Here is a 27416-nt window from a genome sequence, read left to right on the forward strand (position 1 = left end):
AAGAGAAATATTATCATTTCAGGCCTTGATAATATTATTTCTCATTTTTCTAACAAAGCAAAAAGACATGTTTGAGGAATGTTTATTATCATCTTAAAATCAAATATTTACTTAGGACAAGATAAATCTGATATAAGTTACCAAGATTCCTTTTACAGGAACTACTAAGTCTCTCATTCCTAACTCACATATGCAATGATTAAAACTTTTAGTGCACACATATAATATATGGACATAACTTTTCAAGTAAAAAATAATTTACCAATGGAAAAGAAATCCTAATTTACTTACCATGATTTTTTTCATTTTATTCTTCTAATCAACTGATCACCTTTAAAACAAAAATGAGGATATCTGTAGTATGTTCCTAGCATACTATCACATCACAATGAATGTACTTGTTTTAATATATGTGGGTGTCCTACTGGTTTATCTCTTGCAATCACCAATGTCTGAGACTGTATCACATGGCTACCCATGCAACACCTTGTAACAAACACTGTGTCAACAAAATAACAATTTTCTTTTTAAAATTTTAACATGATTTTAGAAACAAGGCAGGTTTTACTTTTAAAGAATATATACCATAGGATTTATGTTAAAGATACAATTTTCATATATGGAGAATTTACTTGCAGTCTCGGTATAATTTTCTTTCAATTAATTATTGCAGTTTGAATTAAAAATGGTGTGACATCTTAATCGAAAAATAGTAAGATACATTTCAAGGTTATAATGAGAGAAAAATATCTTTTCATATGTGGATATGAAGAATTGGGATATTCTACCCTCAGGGTCACAAAAAGCTGTAAATTCCTTACCAAAAGCCTGGGGTTATACCACATTTTGTGATCCTCGGGTAAAATATCCCTATCCTTCATATCACCATATGAAAGAGTCTTATGATTTATGTGACCTACTGTGCCACCATCATCTAGAGCTTACATTGTCTATGTTCACTTACACAACTGCTGTTACATTTAATACACATTCTTATGATTGACCAATTAAAACACTTTACACACTGTATCAGATTTGTTAGAGAAAATCAGTGTTTTCTCATACACAAACTATATGACATTGAACTCAAGAGCAGATAACTATGTAACCTGCCCAAGGGCGGACAACTGTGTAACCTGCTCAAGGGCAGACAACTGTTTAACCTGCTCAAGAGCAGACAACTATGTAACCTTACGAAAATAAATTATTGAAAAGTATGTCTTGCATTGGACATAGATAGAAGGTTATTATTACAACACACAATGAAACGTTCAAACCTACATTCTATATAAAAAGGACAGAGAATTGATATAAAGTTATTGTAATCCAATGTCAATCTGAATACACAACCCCTTTAAGTAGGGAAACATCATTCAAACTGTGTTACAATATACCTGTCCAGATTAATAACAAAAAACACAATCCAACGTTCTCAAACAATTAACTTATAAGAGTCAATAATAGTTTGTCAGACAATAACACAATGAAAACAAAACATAACATAACATTGTATGTCTCCACATTAACATCAACACTAAATATATCACTGAAATACATCATCATGTTGTTGCTGACATAAAACAATTGTTCATGAACAATTTAGAGAAAAAGAACATTGTTTATGCTCTATATCTATATGGTTATAATGTTTTAATAAACACAGTACAACTTAAATGTCAAACTGATTGCTATGTCCTAAAAGTAACATTATAAATATCATGTAGAGAGACCCTCTTTTCAGTCCTTCTTTATTTTGTTTAAAACATTAAAACTTACATCAGACATTTACGAATTAAAGACTAGGATTTTTTTTCAAAAACAATGTACATGCCATATTTCTGTATACATTGTTTTAAAATCCTGCCAGTAACTGTTGGTCATTTTGTTTGCAAGTGACTTGAAATGGGAACATATTTATTATATTCATTACTTTCTGAGAAATATTGCTAAGTAATAATTCAAAGTTAGGTCGAGGTCAAAGACAACAGGTGATTTAAACAACCCATCACCAGATAATGGTGGGCTAAAAGTTAATAGTATTCATCAAACTTATAATCAGTTACATATTGATTTTCTCATAAATAAAAGCACCTTTTATTTCTAAACCAGACAACTTCAGATTACCTGATCATAGGGGGAGATAACTCACAAATAAAGACATTACCAACGGTTACCTGAACACAAGGGCAGATATCTCACAAATAAAGACATTACCAACGGTTACCTGATCACAAGTGCAGATATCTCACAAATAAAGACATTACCACTGGTTACCTGATCATAGGGGCAGATAACTCACAAATAAAGACATTACCACTGGTTACCTGATCACAGGGGCAGATAACTCACAAATAAAGACATTACCACTGGTTACCTGATCACAGGGGCAGATAACTCACAAATAAAGACATTACCACTGGTTACCTGATCATAGGGGCAGATAACTCACAAATAAAGACATTACCAATGGTTACCTGATAATAGGGGCAGATAACTCCACAATTATAACAAAGAGATCCCAGAGTGATTTTGGCGCCCACCAAAGAATAATGTATGTCTGACAATAGAAAGAGGGATCTTTTCTCTGCTTCTCAAACAGTAAGAAACTTAAATTATCAAAATCCAAGATGGCTATCTTGTTAACTGATCAATCCCAAAATGCAATACGCAAAACTAGACCCCTAGGGAAACCTGCACATGAAATTTGAGACAGATCCCTTCAGTACTTTGAGAATTAGTGGTAATAATCTTCAATTATCAAAATCTTAGATGGTGGCCTGTCGGCCATCTTGTTGACCGATCAGTCCCAAAATGTAATATGCACAATTAGCCCCCTAGGGGAACCTACATATACAATTTGAGAGAGATCCCTTCTGGACTTTCTGAGAAATAGCTATAACAAACTTTAACTATCAAAACCCAAGATGGCTGCCTGGCGGTCATCTTGTTGACTGATTGGTCCCAAAATTTGATATGTACAACTAGGGCCCTAAGGAAACCTACATATGAAATTTGAGAAAGATCCCATCAGCCCTTTCTGAGAAATAGTGGTAACAAGAAATGTTATATGGAAGAATGAACGACGGACCACGGACGAAGAGCGATTTAAATAGCCCACCACCTGATGATAATGGGCTAAAGACAAAAATAAATTCCATGAGGAAATGTTGATATATAAAAAGACAGCAGTAGGAGATTAATATAACATTGCATTGGCAGCATACACTATTGTAGAATACAAAACAAATTACAGGTTGTCTTTATGAGTTTCCAGGTAGTTGTAACCAGTTTATGTTTACCATCTCAACCAAACAAACTTCTGGATGTAAAGTGAGTTCTGTCCTAACATATGACAACCATATTCACAGTAAAACCAATATCGACAGCAAGGTAATTCGTTTTCACACAGACACTCTAAATCATATTTCTAAAAGGCCCAATATAAGTAACTTCTAATATTTTAGTGAAAATTCAATCTTGACCTTGTTTAAATTCAAAGATCTTGTTCAGATTAATTTACATATCAGCAATATTGAAGGTAATATCAGACTTTGAGTATTGGCAGAGCAGCAGTCAACATCTAGTATTTGTATATTTATATGAAATAATTTGTGGGGTCATTTCTTTATAAAGCAGTGTCTACTGCAGTAAAGGTAATAGTAATTATTATCCTAATCAACATGTATTGCAGACTTTTCACACTGGACCTGCAGGGATATGATTCACTGATCACTACTGATACATGTAGAATTCTGCCTAAACTGTTTGGTAGTCTAGTCGCTGTTTAAAGCAGAAATGCTGCATGTTGTCTAACTAAGGTGTGATCAATGTTTCAGTGGGTCCCATCTTAATTACACTTTCATCTGAACACCGATCACTCAGTTTTACTCTGTTCTATTCTGATATCTGCCTGGTTATTAAATGGCATTGTTCTCAGTTTTCTTTCCTGAAATTTCATCAAGACATATGGTACATATTGGGCCTTTGACATTTCAGTATAAATAGTATAAATATGGAATATAACAATATTGCACATGCCTAGGGCAGATAACCTCCACATAAGGTGACCTTGTCACCTATCAACATGTACATAGAATGGTGATTAGGTGAGAAATGTAGTTGTGGTATGTTAACGATTGGTATATACACTGTCATCAAGTATACACATGATTTACCTCTGTGATACTAAAACATGTTTATTTTTGCGTAATCAATTTTAAGCGCATAATTAGTTTTGATCAAATTAGTGCAATGATGAATTTACATATTAGTGTATTTGTAAAAAAAAAAAAACAAATGAAAAAGAATTATCTCAACCTACCATACAATGTATAAATCTCCCTTAAAGGACTAGGTATGGTAAGGGTCTTTTGTGGCCCCCAAATCCACTATTTTTCAAAGTCTTATTTTAAGATGTTAATCTTGTATTTCAAATATTAACTACATATCTGACATATTTGAGGTAATGTAGTAGTGCTAGTTGCCATTGCAACCATTTTTATTATACATAAATTATGCAAAATGTAAAAATTTCATCAAAATTGGCCTTTTTTATGCAGTTTTTCATCTATAGTTAACATAGAGCGCATTCTAGAACAAACTTCATATTTCGCACAATGATGTATTCTTCCGATCTGCTAATCCACTTGAATATAAAGTTTGTTCAAGGTTGTGCTCTAATGCTTTTAAAAGAAAAACTATCAAAAAATATGCAAAAATTGACCAAATTTTCAAATTTGCATAATTTATGCAAAGTTACCATGGTTATATTGCAAAAACATACTTTCTGTCAACAAAAACATCATTAAGTTTTTATCAGGGACGTATTCAATATTTCAAACGCACCAACTTAATTTCTAAATACTTTATTTGGTAGATTTAGGGGTCAAAAAGAGCCATTACCATATCTAGTCCTTAAGGTGTAAAAGTTCTGACAAGAGAAATGCTAAAATTTTATTACTATAAAAATGTGTCCATTTACAGAACTAGCTTAGGTATAGGAATGGCTAACTTTTATGAGCAAAAGTCATTTACATATGGGTCAAACACTGAGTTACCAGCACTGTAAAGTATCACGTTCATTGATAATAGCATTGAAGTGACATTAATTCATAATATTACTGCTGATGCAACAATACTGTGAACGGTTTCGGTTGATCACTACATCAGGATGCTGTCGCTATTGCCTGGCACGCTGTTGCTACACTCTCGATAACTTGGTCACAGTGTTGGTGATTTTATCTTGACGGTGCTGGCAGGTGGTGTTATTACATCATACACAAATGTTGCGGGAAACTCCCTTTTCAGTAGCCTAGCTGAACTACTGTCAAAATGGACGACTTTGTTGAGCGTGTTAACCCGGTACTGTCGTTAAATACAATGAGAGGTTAGCCACTTATTTATACTTACAACCTGATACCAGTACAACAACTTGATTTGATTGTTTTTGTCATATCTATTTGATTAATCAAGAGATCGAGGCAATATACATTAGCTACAGTAATAGGCATCAGGCAACACAAACCGTACAATACATCCTTGCTTAGGATGTCATACGAGTGTCCTTTTCCATTATATAGACTATGATACAGTTGTTACGGCATATTAGGCCTACTCCTTTTCCGGCAGTTCCAGTATCCATGTTAACAGTATTATAACACTGTAGACAAGTCACAGAAGATTTAAGAAAGAGGTTTAAAACAGATACTAACATCAAGATCATTACTTGTATCACATATTATGTCTAAATTGGCAGCACGTAAGCACTGACATTGACTGTGCATTGTCATCGTTGGTTTGGTTAATTTTTATTACAGCTGGAGATCACCTAAAGTTATCTGCAGCACGATCTTGTTAATGGTACACATGTTTTATCTCGAAGTAAGGTTTGGAAGCACAATGTGTTGCAAACAATACAGGCTATCATACAATACAGTATGTAGACCAACTCCTGTAGATTAAATGAGTAAGATTTTCACAGAAAACCAAACAACATTAGATCTACCATTACAAATATTTTGGGCATCGTTCTGAGATTAAATAATATTTCATTTGTTTAAAAAAATCACCGAAAGCCAACTCACAGAAATACTATAAGTAAAATACCTTTATCTATTGTACATAGCTGCAGTCTGATTTCCTGATTCATACGTTTAGTATTTTTGGGTTACATTTCAGTCTTCGATTTCTCCATGATAATGTTTCAACACTTGTCAAAAACTAATCCACACTGATGTCAGGTTTGACTCAGTAATTACTGTACATACTGAACGTAACCCTATAATATGTAAACTACTTTAGTAATTGCTAGGAGTCCTGTAATAATCATTGTCGCTTAATCATTGCAGCTATAATTTACCTAAATAGTAAGCTTACACATGTGTATGACGTAACAGCACCACCTGCTGGCACCGTCGAGATTACATCACCAACACTGTGACCAAGTTATTGAGAGTGAGTGACAGCATGCTGATGTAGTGATCACAGTATTGTTGTGTCGGCAGTAAATTGCTGGAAGGATGATTTGGTTGGATTGGTTTAACATCCCATTAACAGTCAATGTCATTTAATGACATGCCAGGTTTAGGAAGTGGAGGAAAGCCAGAGTACCCAACCCTGCTGTCAGTACCTTGCGACTGTGAAATAATGAATCTGCAATTAGATATGAATGGAACTTCTAATAGAAATATACGATAGTGTCTCCAGCAACTCATTACTATACTAACCTGTTGGTAAAACATGCACCAAAATAAGTATACTTTAGTATATGGAGAGTATTTCACGTATCTGCCATGTAATATCAATACATTGCATAGAAATTATCAAAATCCTCTCAAGATCCATGTTGTAAATCACATTAATTTTTCCCAAATGAAAGATAAGGCTCTTGCAGTTGATTATGAAAGAAAAACAAGAGGCCCAGATGGCCTGTATCGCTCACCTGTTTTTTTTTTTAAATTATTATCACAAAGACTCTTAAATTTTAGAATTAGAAAAATTTGCAAAACTGACCCCACAATTTGTTTAATTTTGAATCACAACCATATAATGATGCTATAGATACCATACGAATATAGTATCCAATACATAGTTTCAGAGAGGAAGTAATTTATATGAAAAAAGTAGCCTAATTGACCCCTTTTGACCCCGCCCCTCAGGCCCCGAGGGGTCAGCCCCATCATTTGCACAATTTTCAGTCAGTAACCCATGCGGATGCTACCAGTCAAATTTTGTTGAATTCCAACCAGTGGTTATGGAGAAGGTATTGATTGTTGACAGACAGACGGATGCCGGACGCCACGGTATCACATAAGCTCACCATAGTCCTTCGAACCAAGTGAGCGAACATTTATCTATCATTTGATTCATAATATTAGTACAGAATGCCATTTTTGCACAATCTCTGTTACATCAATTACTGGAACATGATAACAGTTGTACTTTAACTTGGTGCAGACTTGTAAGTAAAGACAAACAATCTATTCTGATAGCACAGTCCGTAGTACAATCCTTATACAAACTGCAACCCCATGGAATGGAAAGTCCCATTCTTGTGGATAGGTCTAGATCTGGTTGTCTCCCTATTGGATTGCTTCCCTTGATACAACTTAATTAAGATTATCTCTCTTGACAGCACTAACTCCTGTAGGACTCCTCAACACAGGCCTCCCTCCTCCAGGTCCTCGTCCTCTAGCTGTGCCCTAGAGGATTGATTGGTACCTGAAGGAATACCTGCTGTTTCCTGGTTCCTGGGAGCTCTACGACCCATACCAGCAGGTATCTCCATATCTCTAGCTAGTTTAGCAAACTACAACAAACAACATACATTCAGCACCAATGTAATGAAATATCAAACATGTAATAATACTCCTTAAAACAGTATATAGATGTATTTAGTGTTCACATGAAGTAAACGAATGTTCATTGAATTCAGGCAATCAGAAAAAGGCCACAGTTGCCATGTTGGGTTTTATTTTTCAAAACATTACCCATCTACACCAACTGTCATTAAATTAAGACAACCATCTGGGATTATTCAGGAAAAATTAAAACCCTTATTATACGTCTACATACTATCAGCTAACACAATACATTATACAATTTCAAATAATCAAATTGGTTTTCAAGAAAATCACTGGAAACCAAATGTGGGGAGACATTGTGATTAACACAAGAGCTACAGCATCTCTGAAGCTGGCCCTAATCAGAGGCAGAATGATAACTAGCTTTGAGAAGTAATCATGATAAATCAATATTTATTTCTTGGCATTACTATAAAGATTACAACAAGAGGCTCGTAAGGCATGTAGCTATCACCAGGTTTATTATACCAAGTAATGTTCTGAATACAGATGCAGGGTTTATTTCCTAAAGGATTTTAAAAGTCTATCTCTAAATTCCCTATTTGGGTTCTACTCTTTCACCCTCAGGGGGTCAGAGCCAAGATATGCACACATCACTAATAGCAATTCAAACTATAACCTCTATTTCCCCTTATTGGGCCGCCCCTGATCCTGCCCCTGATCCTGCCCCTGAGAAGCATGCCGCACAAACTCACCGGTCCTTTGGGCCCCGTGGGCTGAGTTACAACGGGATATGGTATTGATCTTCACTCAAAGTCCATTATTATTCTGAATAATTTGGTGAAAAAAAGGAAATAGTCTCACTAGCTAAACTTTATTGGTGTCTACTCACAGCATTGTCCATGAATTTGATGGTTGGGGAGGCTAGTGCTGCACGACAGCCCTCCTCATCTCCGTCACTGTAGGTTTGGATCAACTCGTCAATTAACGCTGCCTCCTCACTGTCACCAAACCCAGGATACCTGTAAACAAGTATACATGGTCATATATTATACAACAATAGTTCAAAATAGTTAATCCAACTAAATTACCCGATAGACAATTTGGCAACTCAACCCTGCTGTATGTGTCAAGAGGTTGCCTAGAAGGACCCATATAGCAGAGCCCAACTCGATTTGCGCTCTACTAAGAAGAGACGTCTTCTCAGAAGATCTTCCAGCTCATAGATAGGAGAGCTTCTAAAAGAAGAAGAGCTGATTTTTACACATTATACTGTCAATCCTAGATGGATCCATAAATCAAGTATGATTTCCAGTGACTGTAAATATGAGAGAGAGCATCCAGACAGGCTTTTTCTTAAATACTCCCGTTAGGTCACAGTGACCTGATTTGGTATGCACCACGCCACTTCACTGGGGTGGACTCGTACATCATGTGTAAAGTTCTGGTTCTTTATAACGTAGGAGAGAGTCCAGAAAAAACCTTTAGAAGGTCAAAATATAAGTCATATTTACTGGTTTCAGTACATTGACACACTCTCTTGCCATGGTGGACCCATACTAAGTATCCAAGGGCGGAATTGTAGAACTCGCTCAGCTATCAAAGCTACTATCTGAGTTAGAATTGGTATGATCCTTCCCCAAGGGCAGAATTGTAGAACTCACTCAGCTATCAAAGCTATCATCTGAGTTAGAATTGGTATGATCCTTACCCAAGGGCGGAATTGTAGAACTCACTCAGCTTTCAAAGCTATTATCTGAGTTAGAATTGGTATGATCCTTCCCCAAGGGCAGAATTGTAGAACTCACTCAGCTATCAAAGCTATCATCTGAGTTAGAATTGGTATGATCCTTACCCAAGGGCGGAATTGTAGAACTGTTCTGCTCCTACTGGATCGTTCTGCTTCAGGTAAACCAATATAGCACCAATGAGGACTCGACTTATAGCAGGGAAGTTTTCAACAGCAGCCAGATAGTCTATTTCTCTCTTTAGCCCTGCCAGTGCCTCATCATACCTGTGACAAACAGTCAAAATTAAGACATTTTAAAATTCCAGATTCTTTATTTAAATCTACACTTTTTGTATATTTATATACTTACGTCCAGATTAAGGAAAAGGAAGTTAGTAAATACTACAAAATTCCACAGTCGATTGAGTTCAGGGTAACGAGGTAATGTCTATATATACAAGCAAGGCTCTCTCTCACTTTTGTGGGAATGGGGCTGGGGCCTTCAGCATTGTGAAAATCAACTTGAGGAATTGTGAACAAGAGACATATGGGCCTTAGCGTTCACCTGAGTTCGGATACATAATAAAACAAAGACATATAAACACTATATATATATATTGACCTACCAGGCCCTTGAAATCAGTCAGTGATTTTATAAATTTGACTTTTTAATCAATGAAGAGTATTTGGTTCCATCAAATCTCTGAATTCAAAAGAAGATTTTTTGACATTTTAGTCATTTTGACCACGTTTGGCCCCGCCCCACTGGTCCCTGGGGTTCAGCTAGGACCAATATGGATGTGTTAAAATGCTATATCACAGGGTAATAATTCTAACCAAGTTTGACTCATTTCCTATGAAAATTGAGCAAAAAATGCTCATAAAAGTGTTTTTCCTACGGTAAATTTGATCCGCTACCCAGGGGAAAATCTGAAATCCAAGCTCTATGAAATTTACAATTTTTGTAAAGAGCCTTAAGACCTATGAAGAGTGGTTACATCAAATCTGTGAATTCTGATAAAGATTAAATTTTTTTTCTTTTATCATTTTGACCCCTTTTAGCCCCGCCCCTCTGCCCTTGGGGGTCGGCCAGGACCAATATGATGTTAAAATGCTATCTCAGGCTAATAATTCTTATCGAGTGTGACTCATTTCCTATGAAAATTGAGCAAATAACACTCTGATAAATGTGTTTTTCCAATATAAACTTTAACAGATTTTACCCCCTATCTAGGGGAAAATCTAAGATACCAGGACCGTGAAATTCACACTTTTTGTAAAGGGTCTTAAGACCTTTTAATCTATGAAGAGTATCTGGTTACATCAAATCTGTGAATTCAGAAGAAGATTTTTGAAATTTTAACCCATTTTGACACCTTTTGGCCTCGCCCTTGTGGCCCCTAGGGGTCAGCCAGGACCAATATTGATATGATGTTAAAACATTATCTCAGGCTAATAATTCTAACAAAATTTCTCTCATTTCCTATGGAAATTGAGCAAATAATGCTCATAAATGTGTTTTTCCTATATAAACTATAGTAAACTTAAAGCTGGGACCATATTATTCACAATTTTGGTTGACCGTTGGCTATGGAAGGTTTCTGCAAAATTTCAACAAATTTGGTTCAGCAGTTTAGGAGAAGAATTCAAAAATGTAAATTGTTTATCGCCATACGCCGCACGCCGCACGACGATGGACAAAAGGCGATTAGAATAGGTCACCTGAGCCCAGCGAGAGCCCTGACAAAGTTTAATGAAAATCAGTCGTCCCAGTAATAAAATCTAAAGGTTAATTCGAAATGAATCAGGGTTGGACAGACAAGGTCAACACTTCATGTTCCCCTTCTGTGATCCTGGAATGTGGGCATAACGTACACTGTTCATTCTGATCTACAAGAGTTACTTCCCTTCCTGAAGGATTGTAATTAATGGAAGTAACTCTGGAAGATCAGAATGACAAAGATTGTCAAACATTGTAATATAGTTACGTCTATAATGTATTTTTGTAAATTGACAGTTGCCAATATCACTATATTCAAGCTTAGACCTTAACACAGGACTTCACATCAACAAGTGGATCAAGCGACCATGCTCGGATACTTACTTTTGTAGGTGGATCAATATCCTGGATGACTTTCCAATAAACTCTGCACATTGTCGGGGTTTATCTTCAATCTACAACAAAATTTACACATTCACTATCATTTGTAAAAATTTTAGGGCAAAGTTTAGGGTTATCTATTTTCCGTCCTATTTAGAGTTGGGACATTTAAAGATGTGCCAGGTTTAACAGGTTGTGGAAAACTGGAGTGCTCGAAAATGTAGTAACTAGAAATGTAAGCCACTTCCTCTCATTAGAGGTGTCTGACTTGTTCTTGAAAATATATCATGGTCACAGGAAATTAACAAGTTGTTCGGACAAATTTTAACCTGTGTGTATTGACATGGTTACCATGGCAACTAAAATTTTGACTAACAAAAACCTGCATGCCTATCTCCACATAACCCCAAACAATACTGTAAATTTTCATTGAAATTGATCCATTAGCTTAGGTGAAATGACCAGAAAAATTTTGAAACCTGTGTATAGGAGATTTCAGAAAAGATGGCGATGACGTCACACAAAGGTACATCCGGGCGCTCAAAGGTACAACTCCGTATATCTGTACACATAAACATGGTGGGAACACAGCCGCTTGGAATGTTTGTTTACATTTTATTGTAATAAATATTACGGCAATCCGAGAACTATTGCGTTATTTTAATTTCTAAAAGTGTAAATAATAATATTTAACAATAATATATAGATATAAACATCTGGTATTCATATATTTTACTCTGTTTATACTCCATTTTCGACCGCCACGAGAAAAAAACAAGGTCGCCATTAGACCTACGTGTAAACATTGACAGAATATTAAACAATAATAAAAATATCAGCTTGAAATTATAAATTTAATTCCAAGTTTCCCGAAATATCATACAGACATTTTAATAAGCGATTACTGTTTTCTAAGTCTTACTTGGTAAACACCTTACGATGTGTGATTATGACCAAACTAAAATTTACCCCAATCGCACGGCACCCATTACGAATACGTACTGCCGAGATCCCGAATTTCGTCATTTTTCAGAGACACAAAATTATGTATTCTGGGTAACTTTTTCGTCAGAAATTTTGGAATTTAGTTAATGACATACAAATGAGTCAGTTTATAGTTACTTTTTATCATATTTTAAAACAAAACTTCGAGTAATTTAGGATTCTCGAAGCCGTGCGCAATGTGTCCTGGTCGGCATTTACAGTACTACGATCTGTAATGTAGTATATATGTATCTAACATGTATTCAAATTATTTAAAAGTAAAATCACTTCAATGTGGGACTTCACATAGCAGCCCATGGAATAAAAGTGACTAAAAATTAAAAAAAAAAACACCACTCTACAGCATGAAATAGAACGATTTCACCATTTTATTTTTTCGAGATATCGGCAGCCACACTGTACGTGCACGTACATATAGATCTGCATTTACGTGTAACACAGTGGCTTATACCATTCCTTTAAAACAAGATATACATGGAAAATAACGAAATATATATATTTTACAAGTACTTATTGAGATATGTGTTGGTAATTACGTATTAATATTATTAATTTCCCAACTATGGGCTGTGGCCTGAGGTGATCCAGCGAAGCCATGCACGAGCGGCCGTGGTCTGGCCAGGTGGTTCACATTCGTTATATTTATATTAAATAGTATTGTGAACAGCTTTTTCATGTATAACAGAAACAAAATACATTGAAATCAGTTAGCTATTCATAACTTTTTTCACTACATGGATTTCTATGTGTGAACAAAAAACGTGTAATTGTGACGGCCCGGCACCGCTTCGCAAGCTGGCTTCAACACAAAATCTACAGATATATTTAGCAATAAACAATTGTAAATATAAAAATATAAATGTCTGTAACCTCTGAAACAATAAGAAACCATTTTGAAATCAGAATTTGCAAGTATGAATGTATATACTTTTGTCATTGTATCGATTGTGTAGCAGGGATGTACGTATCTGTTATTGTTTTTATTAGTCGCCATACTGTGTTTGTACCTTTGAGGAACCGGATGTAAACTTTCTGTGACGTCACGCCATCTTTTCTGAAATCTCCTATAGTGACTTGGTTCCCATGAGGACCAAAATTAAAACAAGAGGCCCATAGGCCTTTATGATATGGAGGGTCAGAGTAACCATTTATACAAAATCTGTTCCCCTTCCCATCAAGATATTTTTTTCCCCTATTGGGCCCTACCCCTCCTGCCCCAGGGGGATCAGAGCCATCATTTATACAAAATCTGTTCACATTCCCCCAAGGATATTTCTGACCAACAGATGGACGGACAGACAGACAAGCTGATTTCAGTATACCCCTCCTAACTTTGTTACGGAGGTATAATAATCAGAATATGACAATCCTGTTTTTAAAAGATCAGAAGAAAACAAATTACAGTGTTTGGCAACTTAAATCCATGACTAAGGCCATAGAATGCAAAGTTAATCATGAAAAGGTGAAAAACTCTTACACTGTCCTCTTTTTCACAACCTACCTGTATATTGAGTTTGTATCTATCTCTTTCAAGGTGGTGATTTTCAAAAATCATTAAAAGACATAGTTTTAACAATTACATTGATTGAAAGCATTTTCAACTGAATGCTTACAACTGAATGCTGAATGCATGAACAGGTCAGTTGACTCGGAGAAAATTGAGACCAATCTTATACCACGTACAATGTGTAGTACTAAATACCTCCATAAAAACATACAATGATAATGTATATCAACTGAGCATACACAATGAAAACATGACTGGCATGGAATAGATATTATGTGGATTGAACCATCTTGTGTTAAAGAAAATGTCAGATATTATGATCATAGTTATGATTCATTATGATCATAGACCTTTCTAAATTTCTCATTTTCATAATTTTGAAATTTCTTGATATATTAAGGAATGAAGTGATGGATCTACATTGTGAAACATAATAAAGCAGGCATTGTACCTCTGATACATCACAGGCTTTCTGGAATAGCTGGGCAGACTTGCTAGGGTGAGATATTTCTACTATTCTGAAAAACAAAACATATAAAATCCATTAAGAGCATTTTTGTGCGTGTATATCTTACTGCTGATCTTTTAATAATTAAGGATCACTTCTAGATTTGTAAGTGGTTCTTGTTTGCTGAATCGAGGAAGGTAAGATTCAGATGGAGAGAGTCCTAAATGTCTTTATTTCCCGCTCTATCTAGTACAAGGGCTGATCTAGGAAGCTAAGAATTAGATGGAGAGGGCCCTAAAGGTCTTACTTTCCCACTCTGTCTATAGTACAAGGGCTGATCTAGGAAGCTAAGATTTAGATGGAGAGGGCCCTGAAGGTCTTACTTTCCCAATTTGTCTAGTACAAGGGCTGATCTAGGAAGCTAAGATTGACAAGGAGAGGGCCCTGGGGTTGATCAAGGAAGCTAAGATTGACAAGGAGAGGGCCCTGGGGCTGATCTAGGAAGCTAAGATTTACATGGAGAGGGCCCTGGGGTTGATCTAAGAAGCTAAGATTTACATGGAGAGGGCCCTGAAGGTCTTACTTTCCCACTTTGTCTAGTACAAGGGCTGATCTAGGAAGCTAAGATTGACAAGGAGAGGGCTCTGGGGCTGATCTAGGAAGCTAAGATTTACATGGAGAGGGCCCTAAAGGTCTTACTTTCCCACTCTAAGGGCCGATCTAGGAAGCTAAGATTTACATGGAGAGGGCCCTAAAGGTCTTACTTTCCCACTCTGTCTATAGTACAAGGGCTGATCTAGGAAGCTAAGATTTAGATGGAGAGGGCCCTGAAGGTCTTACTTTCCCACTTTGTCTAGTACAAGGGCTGATCTAGGAAGCTAAGATTGACAAGGAGAGGGCTCTGGGGCTGATCTAGGAAGCTAAGATTTACATGGAGAGGGCCCTAAAGGTCTTACTTTCCCACTCTAAGGGCCGATCTAGGAAGCTAAGATTTACATGGAGAGGGCCCTAAAGGTCTTACTTTCCCACTCTAAGGGCCGATCTAGGAAGCTAAGATTCACATGGAGAGGGCCCTAAAGGTCTTACTTTCCCACTCTGTCTATAGTACAAGGGCTGATCTAGGAAGCTAAGATTTAGATGGAGAGGGCCCTGAAGGTCTTACTTTCCCACTTTGTCTAGTACAAGGGCTGATCTAGGAAGCTAAGATTGACAAGGAGAGGGCCCTGGGGTTGATCAAGGAAGCTAAGATTGACAAGGAGAGGGCCCTGGGGCTGATCTAGGAAGCTAAGATTTACATGGAGAGGGCCCTGGGGTTGATCTAGGAAGCTAAGATTTACATGGAGAGGGCCCTGAAGGTCTTACTTTCCCACTTTGTCTAGTACAAGGGCTGATCTAGGAAGCTAAGATTGACAAGGAGAGGGCCCTGGGGCTGATCTAGGAAGCTAAGATTTACATGGAGAGGGCCCTAAAGGTCTTACTTTCCCACTCTAAGGGCCGATCTTGGAAGCTAAGATTCACATGGAGAGGGCCCTAAAGGTCTTACTTTCCCACTCTAAGGGCCGATCTAGGAAGCTAAGATTTACATGGAGAGGGCCCTAAAGGTCTTAATTTCCCACTCTATCTAGTACAAGGGCTGATCTAGGAAGCTAAAATTTACATGGAGAGGACCCCAAAGGTCTTACTTTCCCGCTCTGTCTAGTACAAGGGCTGCCGTGTCTGGAGAACCATCCTCCTGGAAGAGTTTGGCAGCATATTCCATCAAATTAATGGCGTCTTCTATCATATTGTTCTCCTTACAGATAAGTCCAGCCTGCTCGTATGACCTGTAACAAATGCAGAGGTTTACTTATACCTTTTCTTATTCAAAACAGACCATGTTATATTGAAATTGATTAATAAATTATGAAAGTAGCTTATCTTAAATGATCCTACATTTGAAAGGACTGTTTGCTCTTTCATCTTTTTAGTTTTGTCACAGCATTATTTAGTAATACTAAACACGTCCCATGTCCTATAAATAATTCCAGTTAATCTATTAGACTTCAAATTTGATATGATACCGGCGTAAGGCAAATCATTAATTTTAACAAATGTTTTTTATTTCATCTTCTCTTAATTACTGAATATTTTCTGAAAAATACCACATCTAATATATATTTTTCTATAAATGTTTAAATTTTCACAATGTAGATGTAGCTATGTGTGTATGTCGCGATCGATATATCGGTGTGTGTGTGTGTGTGTGTATGCCATTTGGAGTGGGTGATACTTACTTTGCTGCATGAAATGGTCTAAAGTTACGGTAAAGGAAATAAAACTATATCGCAAGTAAAACAATCTATAAATATATCAAAGTCTGAAAGATGTCATATTTAAAGCCATCATATTCTGTTACAACAAATATTATTTAAGTCAAAAACGGATTTTAGTGATTGACAGACACTGGCAGATAGGTATACAGTGTCTGAATCATCACATTCACAAATCATTATAAAAAAATATTTCACCTTGTTCTAAAAACAAATAAAAACAATAGTGCAAAAAATGTCTGGACTACGGTTCAGAAAGCATTGGTGTATTAAAGGATACGCATTCATTTGTAGTTGGACTTCGGCTGCTTTGATACAAGCATCTTTAGCTTCCTTTAAACACTTTGCATTTCTGTAGCATGTTGCTGGAAAAATAATAATTTACAGTAAGTAGAAGTTTGTTTTGCACAGTTCTTTAAATATTTGATAATTATATAAGCTGCACACATATTGATATATGTTATAATTATTGCTGATTAGATTTCAAAATTTATTGTAACAAAATCAAAGTTAATAAGTAGAAAATTCTATATACGGTACATTATAATGTTCAGGGCTGATTTGTCAAAGGAGGTGTTTTTCATATACACTCTGTGAAAGCAAAAGCAATTTTAAATAAATCATTTCGATGCAGCTGCATGCAATCAAAATATATACTTGAACTAAAACTTAAACAAACACAGTAACAAAGACTTAAATTTCATCTTAAGGATATGTAAGATATATAATGACCATTATCATAGTTAATATGCGAAACCTTTTGTTTATAAATAAATAAATGCATGCTTTTATATGAAAGAGTTTGTTAATCAATTTATATTTTTACTTAATTACAATACCGTTACATATCAGAACTGAGAAGTATTATGAGAATGTGACTTGCCACCAGATAAACAATACCTGCTTTGTTGTATTCTGATGCTGCTCCATCCAAATCTGGTCTCCATTTAAAGAATGATGTTTTCATGCTGAAGAAAGAACACAACTATCTCCAATATCATGTCGTGATCAATCATGAAATACAGAATGTACATTTGAATGATCCAAAACTTAATATATCATACATTGCATGTATATATAGCTGTTAAACATGTACTTATTTCTGTAAGAATCAATATATAGACAGACACAGAATCTGTGTCAGAATCTGTGAATACAATATAAAATACACCAAACCTCATTAACAAAAATGTAACTCCTCACTGACACAAAATATGTGGTGTCTACCAGGCCATGCAATACCCATTTACTAAATAATATATCATGGCATATTAAACTTATTATCAAAAGTTAAAGTAATAAAAAACAACTATTCAGCTCTGTCTATGTCATACAAAATATACTACACTACTGCAATGTCAGTTAAAACACATATATTTTTCAGCTTTAATGATTTCATTTTATCATCATTGTGGGGGCCATACAGAAGGTCCTGCTGACCCTGATGATTACCATTTCTCTGCTTGACGAATGTGATCCTCAGCCTCGGCTGCTTTGCGCTGTTTTATGTCACTTGCCATACTCCTCTTGCTGCATATAGCTGTCAGACTGCAAACATCAACATGACCAATATTAATTTTTAGATCTATAGTCTGTTTCAGGAATCTATTTCACGTATAACAAAACAGGATATGATGAATAGAAAACATTTATTAACAAAAATTTGCATTAAGACATTTATTAACAAATTTTTTTACGTAAAATAGTTTTGATTATTTTTATCATAAGTACCCAAAATACCCAGATTCACATTTAAGATAGAAACAGACTATAACGGAACTCTCTAATGTGTGAAACCACAAAAGGCGAAACACAAAAATGGACTCCAACTTGGAAGAAACACTCGGAAAACTCCTTGTTCCAGACAACAACACAATTCAGCTGGTGATTATAATATGTTTTTCTTATCAATTATTGTCGACTCAACAGGAAATCATGCCATGCTCGGTGCGAAGTCGTCAGGTTCTATTTAAAACGCGATGACACATCGCCCCCACGTGTCTATGGTATGATAGACGTGATGAAAAACGCGGGAATTTTGGGTTCCGAATGAGTTTCGTAATGTACTTTTGGCTTGTCTTTAGATCATTGGTATGTCTCAAATTCCATATGTAAGTTTCCCTAGGGCCCACGTTCACGTATTGAATTTTGGGGCTGATCAGCCAGGGAGCCATCTTGGATTTTGAATGGGTTTCCCTAGGGCCCCAGTTGTGCATATAAGCCGATTCATACAGTAATTAGTAGCATCACAATAGCCAGTTAAGCTATTTCTCAGAAAGCACTGAAGGGATCTTTCTCAATTTTCATATGTAGGTTCCCCTAGGACCCTAGTTGTGCATATTTCATTTTGGGACCGATTGGTGAACAAGATGGATGACCGGCGGCCATCTTGGATTTTGATAATTAAGATTGTTACCGCTATTTCTCAGAAAGTATTGAAAGAATCTTTCTCAAACTTCATATGTAGGTTCCCTTAGGGCCCTAGTTGTGTTTACGTTATTGCATTTGGGGACCGATCGGTCAACAAGATGGCCAACCGGTGGCCGTCATCTTGAATTTTGATAGTTATTGCTATTTGTCAGAAATTACTGAAGGGCAGGGCATCCTGAGTAGGATCAAAATCTCAAGGGTCAGTGACCCTTGGCTCTAAAATTTTGAGGGTCAAATCAAAATTCTGAGAGTCAAAATATATAACTTGAGGGTCAATAATTAATCACGTTAAAATTCAGTTATATTTAGATATTTCTACAAGCCAAATTTTATTACCAATAACATTAATTTTGTTTAAAAAAGTAAATATGACTTTGTGTTTCTGTATAGAATAACTAAAGAAAAAAACATACAAATAATTAGGTAAACTATCAGAAACATTCATATATACTAGTATATATGTTTCTGAAAATATTAATTAAACTACAGTTATTAAATTTCATATTAATTTAATTATCATATTCATTTACCTAAATTCTGGAAAATAAAAAGGACATTTAAATCATATCATTTAATCAATAACATTTTTTTTTATGAAAAAAATATGATTACCGTAAAAACTTGTATAATTTGCGCACCAGTGTAATTTGCGCAGGTACTTTTTAGGGCTGAAAATGCTGAAAAAAATCTACTATCAGTATATTTTGCGCATCAAAAATTTTGGGAAAAAACGATGTCCAGGGAGTCCCAAAATCGATGTATGAAGGTGACAATTTCAATGCAAAATATTCCCCTGAAATGCTTGACAACTTGCACAAAGAAGTGTTGTATTAAGAAGAAATAACATATTAAAACCGCATCGTGTTTGTTTTCTTTTATTGGCCACCTTAACCTGAAACTAAAATATCTTGCAGATGTCTAAAACATCGGCGGTCCGGTCCGCCGTACTCCGTGCCCATGTCAATGCTTTGAGATATTACACATGAATAGTAATCAGGACCATTTAAAAAGATTTGAATCTATTTGTTTAAAATTGTCACAATAAGTAATTAGTGTGTTTGAGATCATTAACAATCAACAGCAATCGGCTAGCGGATACGTAAGTTAGCTTGCAACAATCACATTGCGAGTAAACTCACTACCTGTACGGTACCAGATCCAAGCTGATGGCTAATAATATTTATAAATACGGTTGAATATGTCACTAACCTTGTAGCTTGTTAATTCAGCAGTAATAAAATTGCAAACCACTTATTAAAAGTCCTAAATATAGGTCAGTTTAGGCATCTTATAAATCCCACGTGTGTTTTGACTTTTTGCACACGGCCTTCAGCTGGGCCCTACGTAAGGTTTCATGTGCAAAGCTAATGGCTAATTATATTTATCAATACGGTTGAATATGTCACTAACCTTGTAGCTTGTTAATTCTGCAGTAATAAAATTGCAAACCACTTATTAAAAGTCCTAAATATAGGTCAGTTTAGGCATCTTATAAATCCCACGTGTGTTTTGACTTTTTGCACACGGCCTGCAGCTGGGGTATACGTATGTTTGTGTATATACACACACACTCTCTACAGACTTTCTCTACAGCCTCTCTCCCCTAAAAAAATACAGGTAAACTAGATTGACCCGGCCAAAGTCACTGATTGTGGCTGTCCCATTATACTACGAGGTGCACAGGGTATAATCGCTTGCTGTCAGTAGAAGCCATGCTCTCAGTCAGTCGCCATTGAATTCTCAGGGCAAATGGAAACAAGACAATGTGATCATAACTTAACACTTTAATTAGCCTTAGATAATCCACTTTAATAGGTGAGGCATTGTTTTTACAATCTTTAATACCTTGTATCATATAAAATGGCTACCATACACAGAGCGGTACCTCAACATTCATAGATCGTCAGCCCCTCAGAATGGACAGATTTTTTCCCCGTAAATTTTTTAAATTTCCTCTATCAATATAATTTGCGCACCCCCAACTTCAAATTTTATTTTTGCACAGAAAAAGTGCGCAAATTACACAAGTTTTTACGGTAGTCAGTTTTATTATTCTTAGTTAATACAGCTAAGTTTTGTTTGAAATCAAAATGTTATTAATTCAACAGTATTTCTAAAATGATCTTTCAGAAACAAATACAATGTTTTTATTTCATTTGTGTTTCTTTTCCAAGTCAATCCTCTTTTCATATTTGCCGCCAAAAACAAATTAGAAGCGGTAACAAACGATTTACGCTTCTTACACTCCCATGCTGATGGTTTGTGGGTAATGCACATGTAGGGTTATTCAGGTTAACAACAAAATGGCTTCTGCAGCATGCATCAAACTTGGCCTATCTACGATCTCAACTCTATTGTATACCTGATTGCAAGTGATGTAACATTAATTTAGTGAAATGAGAATCTAATATAGCTTTGATTGAAATGTGATTGCTGTTAAAGTGTACACGGAATGGAAAATGATATTAAGATATGTTATTCTGTTTGATCTCCTGACAAGAATGTTGAAAACCGCATCAAAATCGGCCGCTTCAGTACCGAGATACCGCCTTCCGAAGTGCTCGATTTTTACCTGTATATCAACTGCTAATCACGGAATCGGCCGCTCATGCTGATTTGGGGAATAACCGGATGTGACGTCACGAGGACAACGGCAGTGAGGTGTTTGGTAGTGGGGTTTTAGCAAAAAGGTGGACATATATGTATTCCTAAAATGGGGTTACGAGAATTTTACAGATATATATACAGTATACAGTTATGGTGACGATTTAATTATATATAAAATAGGAAATATTGCAACTGAAATCATGCTAAATACATAAGTAGATTAGCGGAAATTATAAGTTATTTATGTTTCTGGTATAAGCCAGGTGTACCTTGTGTAAAAACTTTTAAGTAGAGATCTTATCTCTGTTTTAACAGCTTACTAAATTATCAAACCTGGGGAATATTCAATTTTAATAATGTCATTTAAAAAGAGACGAATTCGAAAAATGATGTTCATATAATTATCCATTTGAATATGTTTCTGAATAAATAAAAATTCACTTGGCCTATGGATTTCAAGAATCATCATAACGAAAAGAAAAGGTGTTAAATGTATTTCATAGTTCAATACACGTAAATATCATAGACATAAATTGGGAGGGGGAGTAAATAAAAAAAATAAACCACTTGAGAAATTGAATTTAAAATACATAATTCATTTATAGATGTAACAAGTCTACGGTATCTTCCTTTTATAGCTACATGTACATGAACATGTATGAGAACATGTGTTATTTTAACAATATTCAACAGTACATTTATTGGTCATATAGATTATCATTATTAGTTAGGGCCGGGACGATACATCGATATATCGATATGTACCGATTTCAAGTTCCACGATACACGTATCGATACGTCTGGTGGTGTATCACGATAAATCCGGACCCGATTCCGTTTCCAAAATTGTACACACCTCGCCTACCGGAAGTACACGTCTCGTGTTTAAAAATGGCGGCCGAGGGTGAAGACAGCAAAGTTGAGCTTGTTCCTCCAGGATTAACATTCAAATCTGACGTCTGGGAGCATTTTGGCTTCCCAGTTACAACACAGAACGGAGTGAGAACACCGGATAAAACGAAAACTGTATGTAAACTGTGCAATACAACAAATATGAGGACGCATATTAAGAGACACCACCCACTGTTAGCCGCTAGAAATACTGCTTTTACGAGTACATCTAGTACAAATACAAATTCCGTTGTCATTAAACAGGAAGTAAAAGCAACACAAGGTACCATAACTGGAATGTTTATGTGTCAGAGTAAAAACAAATTCCCTAAAACTTCAGCCAATGCAACTACAATCAACGGACTCATCGCAAGATTTCTTATCGCAGACATGCGTCCACTGTCACTTATTGACAGCAAGGAATTCTCTAACTTGATACAATATCTTGAGCCTAGATATGTCCTACCATGTAGGCGCTATTTCGCTGATAGGGTGATCCCTGAGATGTATGAAAACATGCGAATTAATGTAGCCAATGATATCAACAAAGCAGTGTCTGTTTCAATTACCACAGACTCTTGGACGTCAAGAGCCTGCCAGTCTTACATGACAGTGACTGTCCATTTCACAGATGAAAACTGGAAAATAAAAAATTACACTTTGACGACCAGAATGCTATCTATGTCTCATACAGGTGAAAACATCGGCAATGCATTGAGGGATGTCATCAATGAATGGAAGTTAAAGGGCCCAGCCGGCATAGCAATGGTGAGTGACAATGCTGCAAATATGAATATTGCTGCACAGACAGCTGGATTATGCCCTCGTGTGAAATGTTTCGCCCACACCATCAACTTGGCTTCTCAGAAGGGTTTAAAAGCTATGGCTAAACTACTGGCACGCATCAGACGAATTGTGACATTCTTTCACAAATCAACCACAGCTACTGCAGTTCTAAAAACTAAGCAAATAGCGTTAGACATACCACAACACAGACTGATCACTGATGTCGCCACTAGATGGAACAGCAGTTACGAGATGATATCCAGGTTTCTTGAGCAGCAGCCCGCCATACTCTCTGCTTTGATTTCGCCTGAAGTCAAGCGAAATGTAAAGGACATTGTCACACTGTCCGACACTGATGTAAATGAGGCAGAGAAGGCAATGCAGGTATTAAAACCTCTCAAAACTGCCACAACAATAATGTGCGATGAACATTATCCAACAGTTTCCATGATTTTTCCTCTACAGTCACAAATATTAGAAAGCATGACAGCAAAAGCCAGTGACTGCAAATTGGTCAGAGATGTTAAAGAAGCCGTCCGACAAGATCTGAATAACCGTTACAAATCAACTGAAGAATTAGATTTTCTGATGTTGGCCTCTGTACTAGATCCCAGATTCAGGTCACTGCCAAGAGTTGAAAATGACAAAAAGCTACAAATTTATGATGCCTTGGAGCGACAAGCATGTTTGTTTGCAGACATTCAAGTGAGTTTATAATAATTCACAATGACAATAAATTACAAAATTTGTGGTTGATATTTTAAGAACGAGTTGTACAAAAATCAAAATCATAACTACATGTATACATAAACAAGGCAAATAAATATTTCACATTAATAAATAAAATCATACAGTGATTTTTCTAAAGTTCATTTTATTTCTCAATTGATTCATTACTTTTAATATATTTGATAACATTTCATTACAAATTATAATCAAATTACATGTAAAAGGACATAATAATTCATGAATCAGGAGTCAAAATCCCCTATTCCACTAGTATAGACATTAATAAGATTTAATAAGATAAGGATTATTTGAATAAAAATTCCAACTAAAATCACTGATACAATGGGTTTTTTTATTTCTAATCACAGGTTAAAACTGAGTCTGACTTTGGCACTGTCGACACACATCATGCTGGTGGTCCTGTATCTGAAGAGGTTACAACTCCAATTCCATCTTTGCCAACCCTGCCACAGCTCCCTGAACTGGGTGATACTGATGATTCAGTTGTTGGAACATCAACTGCAGTTGACAATCACACACTGGAAGGTATATCTTATGGTTAAACTAATACTATGTAAACTTACATGAACTTGTAGTTGACATAAAAATAGAAATCAATTACAAATTTTATCAATCATAAGTTTTCTTTTTTGTTGATTTTATCATGTTAGATGTTAGTTATAAAATATTATCATGTTTCTTCAATATTCATACATATATTTAATTCTCTTTACAGAGAATGGTCTTTCAGCACCAAAGAAAGTGTGTAGATCAGATTCAGCTAACTCAAAAGGAGCTATGGAGGATCTCTTTGGTGATGTGTACATATTATCCTCAGACCCTGCTGGAACTGTAAAGCCTAAATCAAAATTGGACATCATAGCAGAAGAAATCCAGGTTTACAAAGAAGAACAAAGTGCTCCCATAAGTCAGAATCCAATGTTGTGGTGGTCACAAAATGCCATTAAATACCCTGAGCTGTCAAAACTGGCGAGAGCTGTACTTAGCATACCAGGAACATCAGTTCCAAGTGAAAGAGTTTTCAGCTGTGCTGGTGATATTGTTACAGCCACCAGATCGTGTCTAGATCCAGAAATGGTGGACAAGCTAATCTTTCTTAAAATGAATACACAAAAACTTAACAAATAGACAGCTATTACTATTAGCTACCTGGTCATTTCAAATTCTACTCAATAAGTCAATTGACTAAGCAAACTGAGTTACTAAACTCATTGTTATAATCTAGTCAAATTATGTCAGTCTTAGTCAATAAGTTTTTGTGATATTTTGTTTTGATTTTGTGATATTATTGTTTTGTTTTTCTTTTGTTTGTTAAGTTTTACTGCTAGGAAAGCATACTTATTAAAGTTGAAAATCTAAAACATGTATTTAGTGTTTTATGTACAAGATAGTTCAGTCATCACGTAATTAAAGCTGTCTCTGTATAAAGCAGGTGTATCGTGATGTGTATCGTATCATAGGCATTGTATCGTGATACGTATCGATACGCTTGACACCGTATCGTCCCAGCCCTATTATTAGTATTATATAATGATTGATATTGACCAAAATTCACAAAGAATTGGATATCCAAAATCTAGCAACTACCAGAAATATCAAAATTATGACATTGTGCATCATATTTGCATTGTTCTTTCTCGACATGCCATTTATAAATAATTTTGTAGTCTCTGTTATAAAAATACATATACATATAACTAGAAATATATATACGAGACAAATGTATACATTGGTCATTCTGAAATATACAATTATGTATACATCTAGTGATTTGAACACTTGTTATATGTTATGTTCGAACGGTATATTTTACTGTAAACCAAGTATTTATAAGTGTAAACAAATATGACATTATACATCAATCAAATGATGGTCCATCCTAACTTACCTGTGATCTTACTTTTGACACCTGACGTGAGCTAATCAACGAAGCGTGACAGGTCACTAAACACCTTTCTTACGTAATCTGGTTATTAGCCCCCTCATTAGTCTCGGTTGACCACGCGTTTTAATTACTGCAGTATACAGGTAAAGAGATAAACGCAGCACGACATTGGCTATTCTGAAGTACAGTTCTGATTTTGTTCTGTACTTGATATCTGTAACTTGGATTAGACATAGACAATTTCATTCTTTTTTTCGTCTGACTCGTGCATGATTTATTTTTTCAATTAAAGACACTAATAAATGAAATTGAGCGAAATATCAACAAGTCGTCGGATGTACTGTATTATATGAAAAATGGATCGATTTCAGATATAACGCAATTAGTAGATGCATTTACATATATGCAAAAAATTCTGCTTAGAATCATAACTTAATTCGTACGGGTAGGTTATATGAAAAAGTCAGAAATTTGTAAAGCGTGTTTGACCAGTACAACGACCCGAGATGGGTTTTGGATAACATAGTCAAGAATCCTTTACATAATATTCATGTATATGTGGTTCAAAATACCGTAGATTTACAACGTACGTGGATTATTATACACATTATATTGTGTATAATTGTGCAGAAATCGCACAGAAATGTTCATTTATCTACAACAGGTACATCAATATATGCATGGTATAAATCCCTATTTTCAAGCGTATTCCAAACTCATATCTGTGATTGAGGATAATATTAAATAGGTATCGTACATGTTCACATGTATTTGTGTCTGTAAAGATCGATATTTACAAACAGATAGTTTATATTGGATGGCAGACGCAGAAAATCGCCACTCTATCTTATGCGAGTAGAGTAGGTCCCGTTGTCCTCGTGACGTCACAGGTCAGGGGTCCCGAATCGGGGTCAATGGCTTGGAGCTTCAGGTGTGTTCTAGAGAAAAGTCGCATTATCTCTAATACCGTATTCGCTATGAAACTCGTACTTTCTCCATTCTAAATTTTATACAATGACACATTTATCAAGCCTTATAAACCAAACCATTCCGTGTACACTTTAACAAAGTGCAGTTTTAGCGGACTAGAGATAGGTAGGTACTCGGTAAAGGTTTAATTGACTTCTTTACCTTCGCTCCAATTAGCAGATTACGGTCGGATTATG

The 27416-nt window shown here is 35.7% G+C and overlaps 3 protein-coding genes across 4 annotated transcripts in view; 2 read left to right on the forward strand and 1 right to left on the reverse strand.

The window, feature by feature from the left end:
- Positions 1-66: 66 nt before the first annotated feature.
- Positions 67-18478, reverse strand: LOC138316088 (gamma-soluble NSF attachment protein-like). The gene is made up of 10 exons (XM_069257582.1): positions 18354-18478; positions 17802-17869; positions 17182-17266; positions 16866-16883; positions 16275-16415; positions 14596-14662; positions 11636-11706; positions 9658-9816; positions 8695-8824; positions 67-7807 (listed from the first exon to the last, which is right to left on the reverse strand). Exons 1-10 carry the CDS (start codon positions 18419-18421, stop codon positions 7655-7657), a joined length of 960 nt encoding a protein of 319 aa, XP_069113683.1. The 5' UTR covers positions 18422-18478; the 3' UTR covers positions 67-7654.
- Positions 18479-18677: 199 nt separating this feature from the next.
- Positions 18678-27416, forward strand: part of LOC138316090 (importin-4-like) — a 69780-nt gene continuing 61041 nt past the window's right edge. For both annotated transcript variants that reach the window (XM_069257584.1, XM_069257585.1), the window contains exon 1: positions 18678-18785. In XM_069257584.1, coding sequence (XP_069113685.1) covers positions 18720-18785 — 66 coding nt within the window. In that variant the 5' untranslated portion in view covers positions 18678-18719. The remainder of the gene's footprint in view (positions 18786-27416) is intronic.
- Positions 21529-25882, forward strand: LOC138316089 (E3 SUMO-protein ligase ZBED1-like). The gene is made up of 3 exons (XM_069257583.1): positions 21529-24320; positions 24713-24890; positions 25081-25882. Exons 1-3 carry the CDS (start codon positions 22581-22583, stop codon positions 25491-25493), a joined length of 2331 nt encoding a protein of 776 aa, XP_069113684.1. The 5' UTR covers positions 21529-22580; the 3' UTR covers positions 25494-25882.

The sequence above is a fragment of the Argopecten irradians genome, chromosome 2, assembly GCF_041381155.1.
Source record: "Argopecten irradians isolate NY chromosome 2, Ai_NY, whole genome shotgun sequence".
NCBI classification, from domain to species: domain Eukaryota; kingdom Metazoa; phylum Mollusca; class Bivalvia; order Pectinida; family Pectinidae; genus Argopecten; species Argopecten irradians.

Coding starts and splice junctions, on each gene's coding strand:
- LOC138316089 (XM_069257583.1), top strand. CDS start 22,581: ATGTACATGAACATGTATGAGAACATGTGTTATTTTAACAATATTCAA. Junction 24,321..24,712: donor GTTTGTTTGCAGACATTCAA/GTGAGTTTATAA, acceptor TTCTAATCACAG/GTTAAAACTGAGTCTGACTT. Junction 24,891..25,080: donor TGACAATCACACACTGGAAG/GTATATCTTATG, acceptor TTCTCTTTACAG/AGAATGGTCTTTCAGCACCA.
- LOC138316088 (XM_069257582.1), bottom strand. CDS start 18,421: ATGGCAAGTGACATAAAACAGCGCAAAGCAGCCGAGGCTGAGGATCAC. Junction 17,870..18,353: donor ATTCGTCAAGCAGAGAAATG/GTAATCATCAGG, acceptor TTCTTTCTTCAG/CATGAAAACATCATTCTTTA. Junction 17,267..17,801: donor ATCAGAATACAACAAAGCAG/GTATTGTTTATC, acceptor TTATTTTTCCAG/CAACATGCTACAGAAATGCA.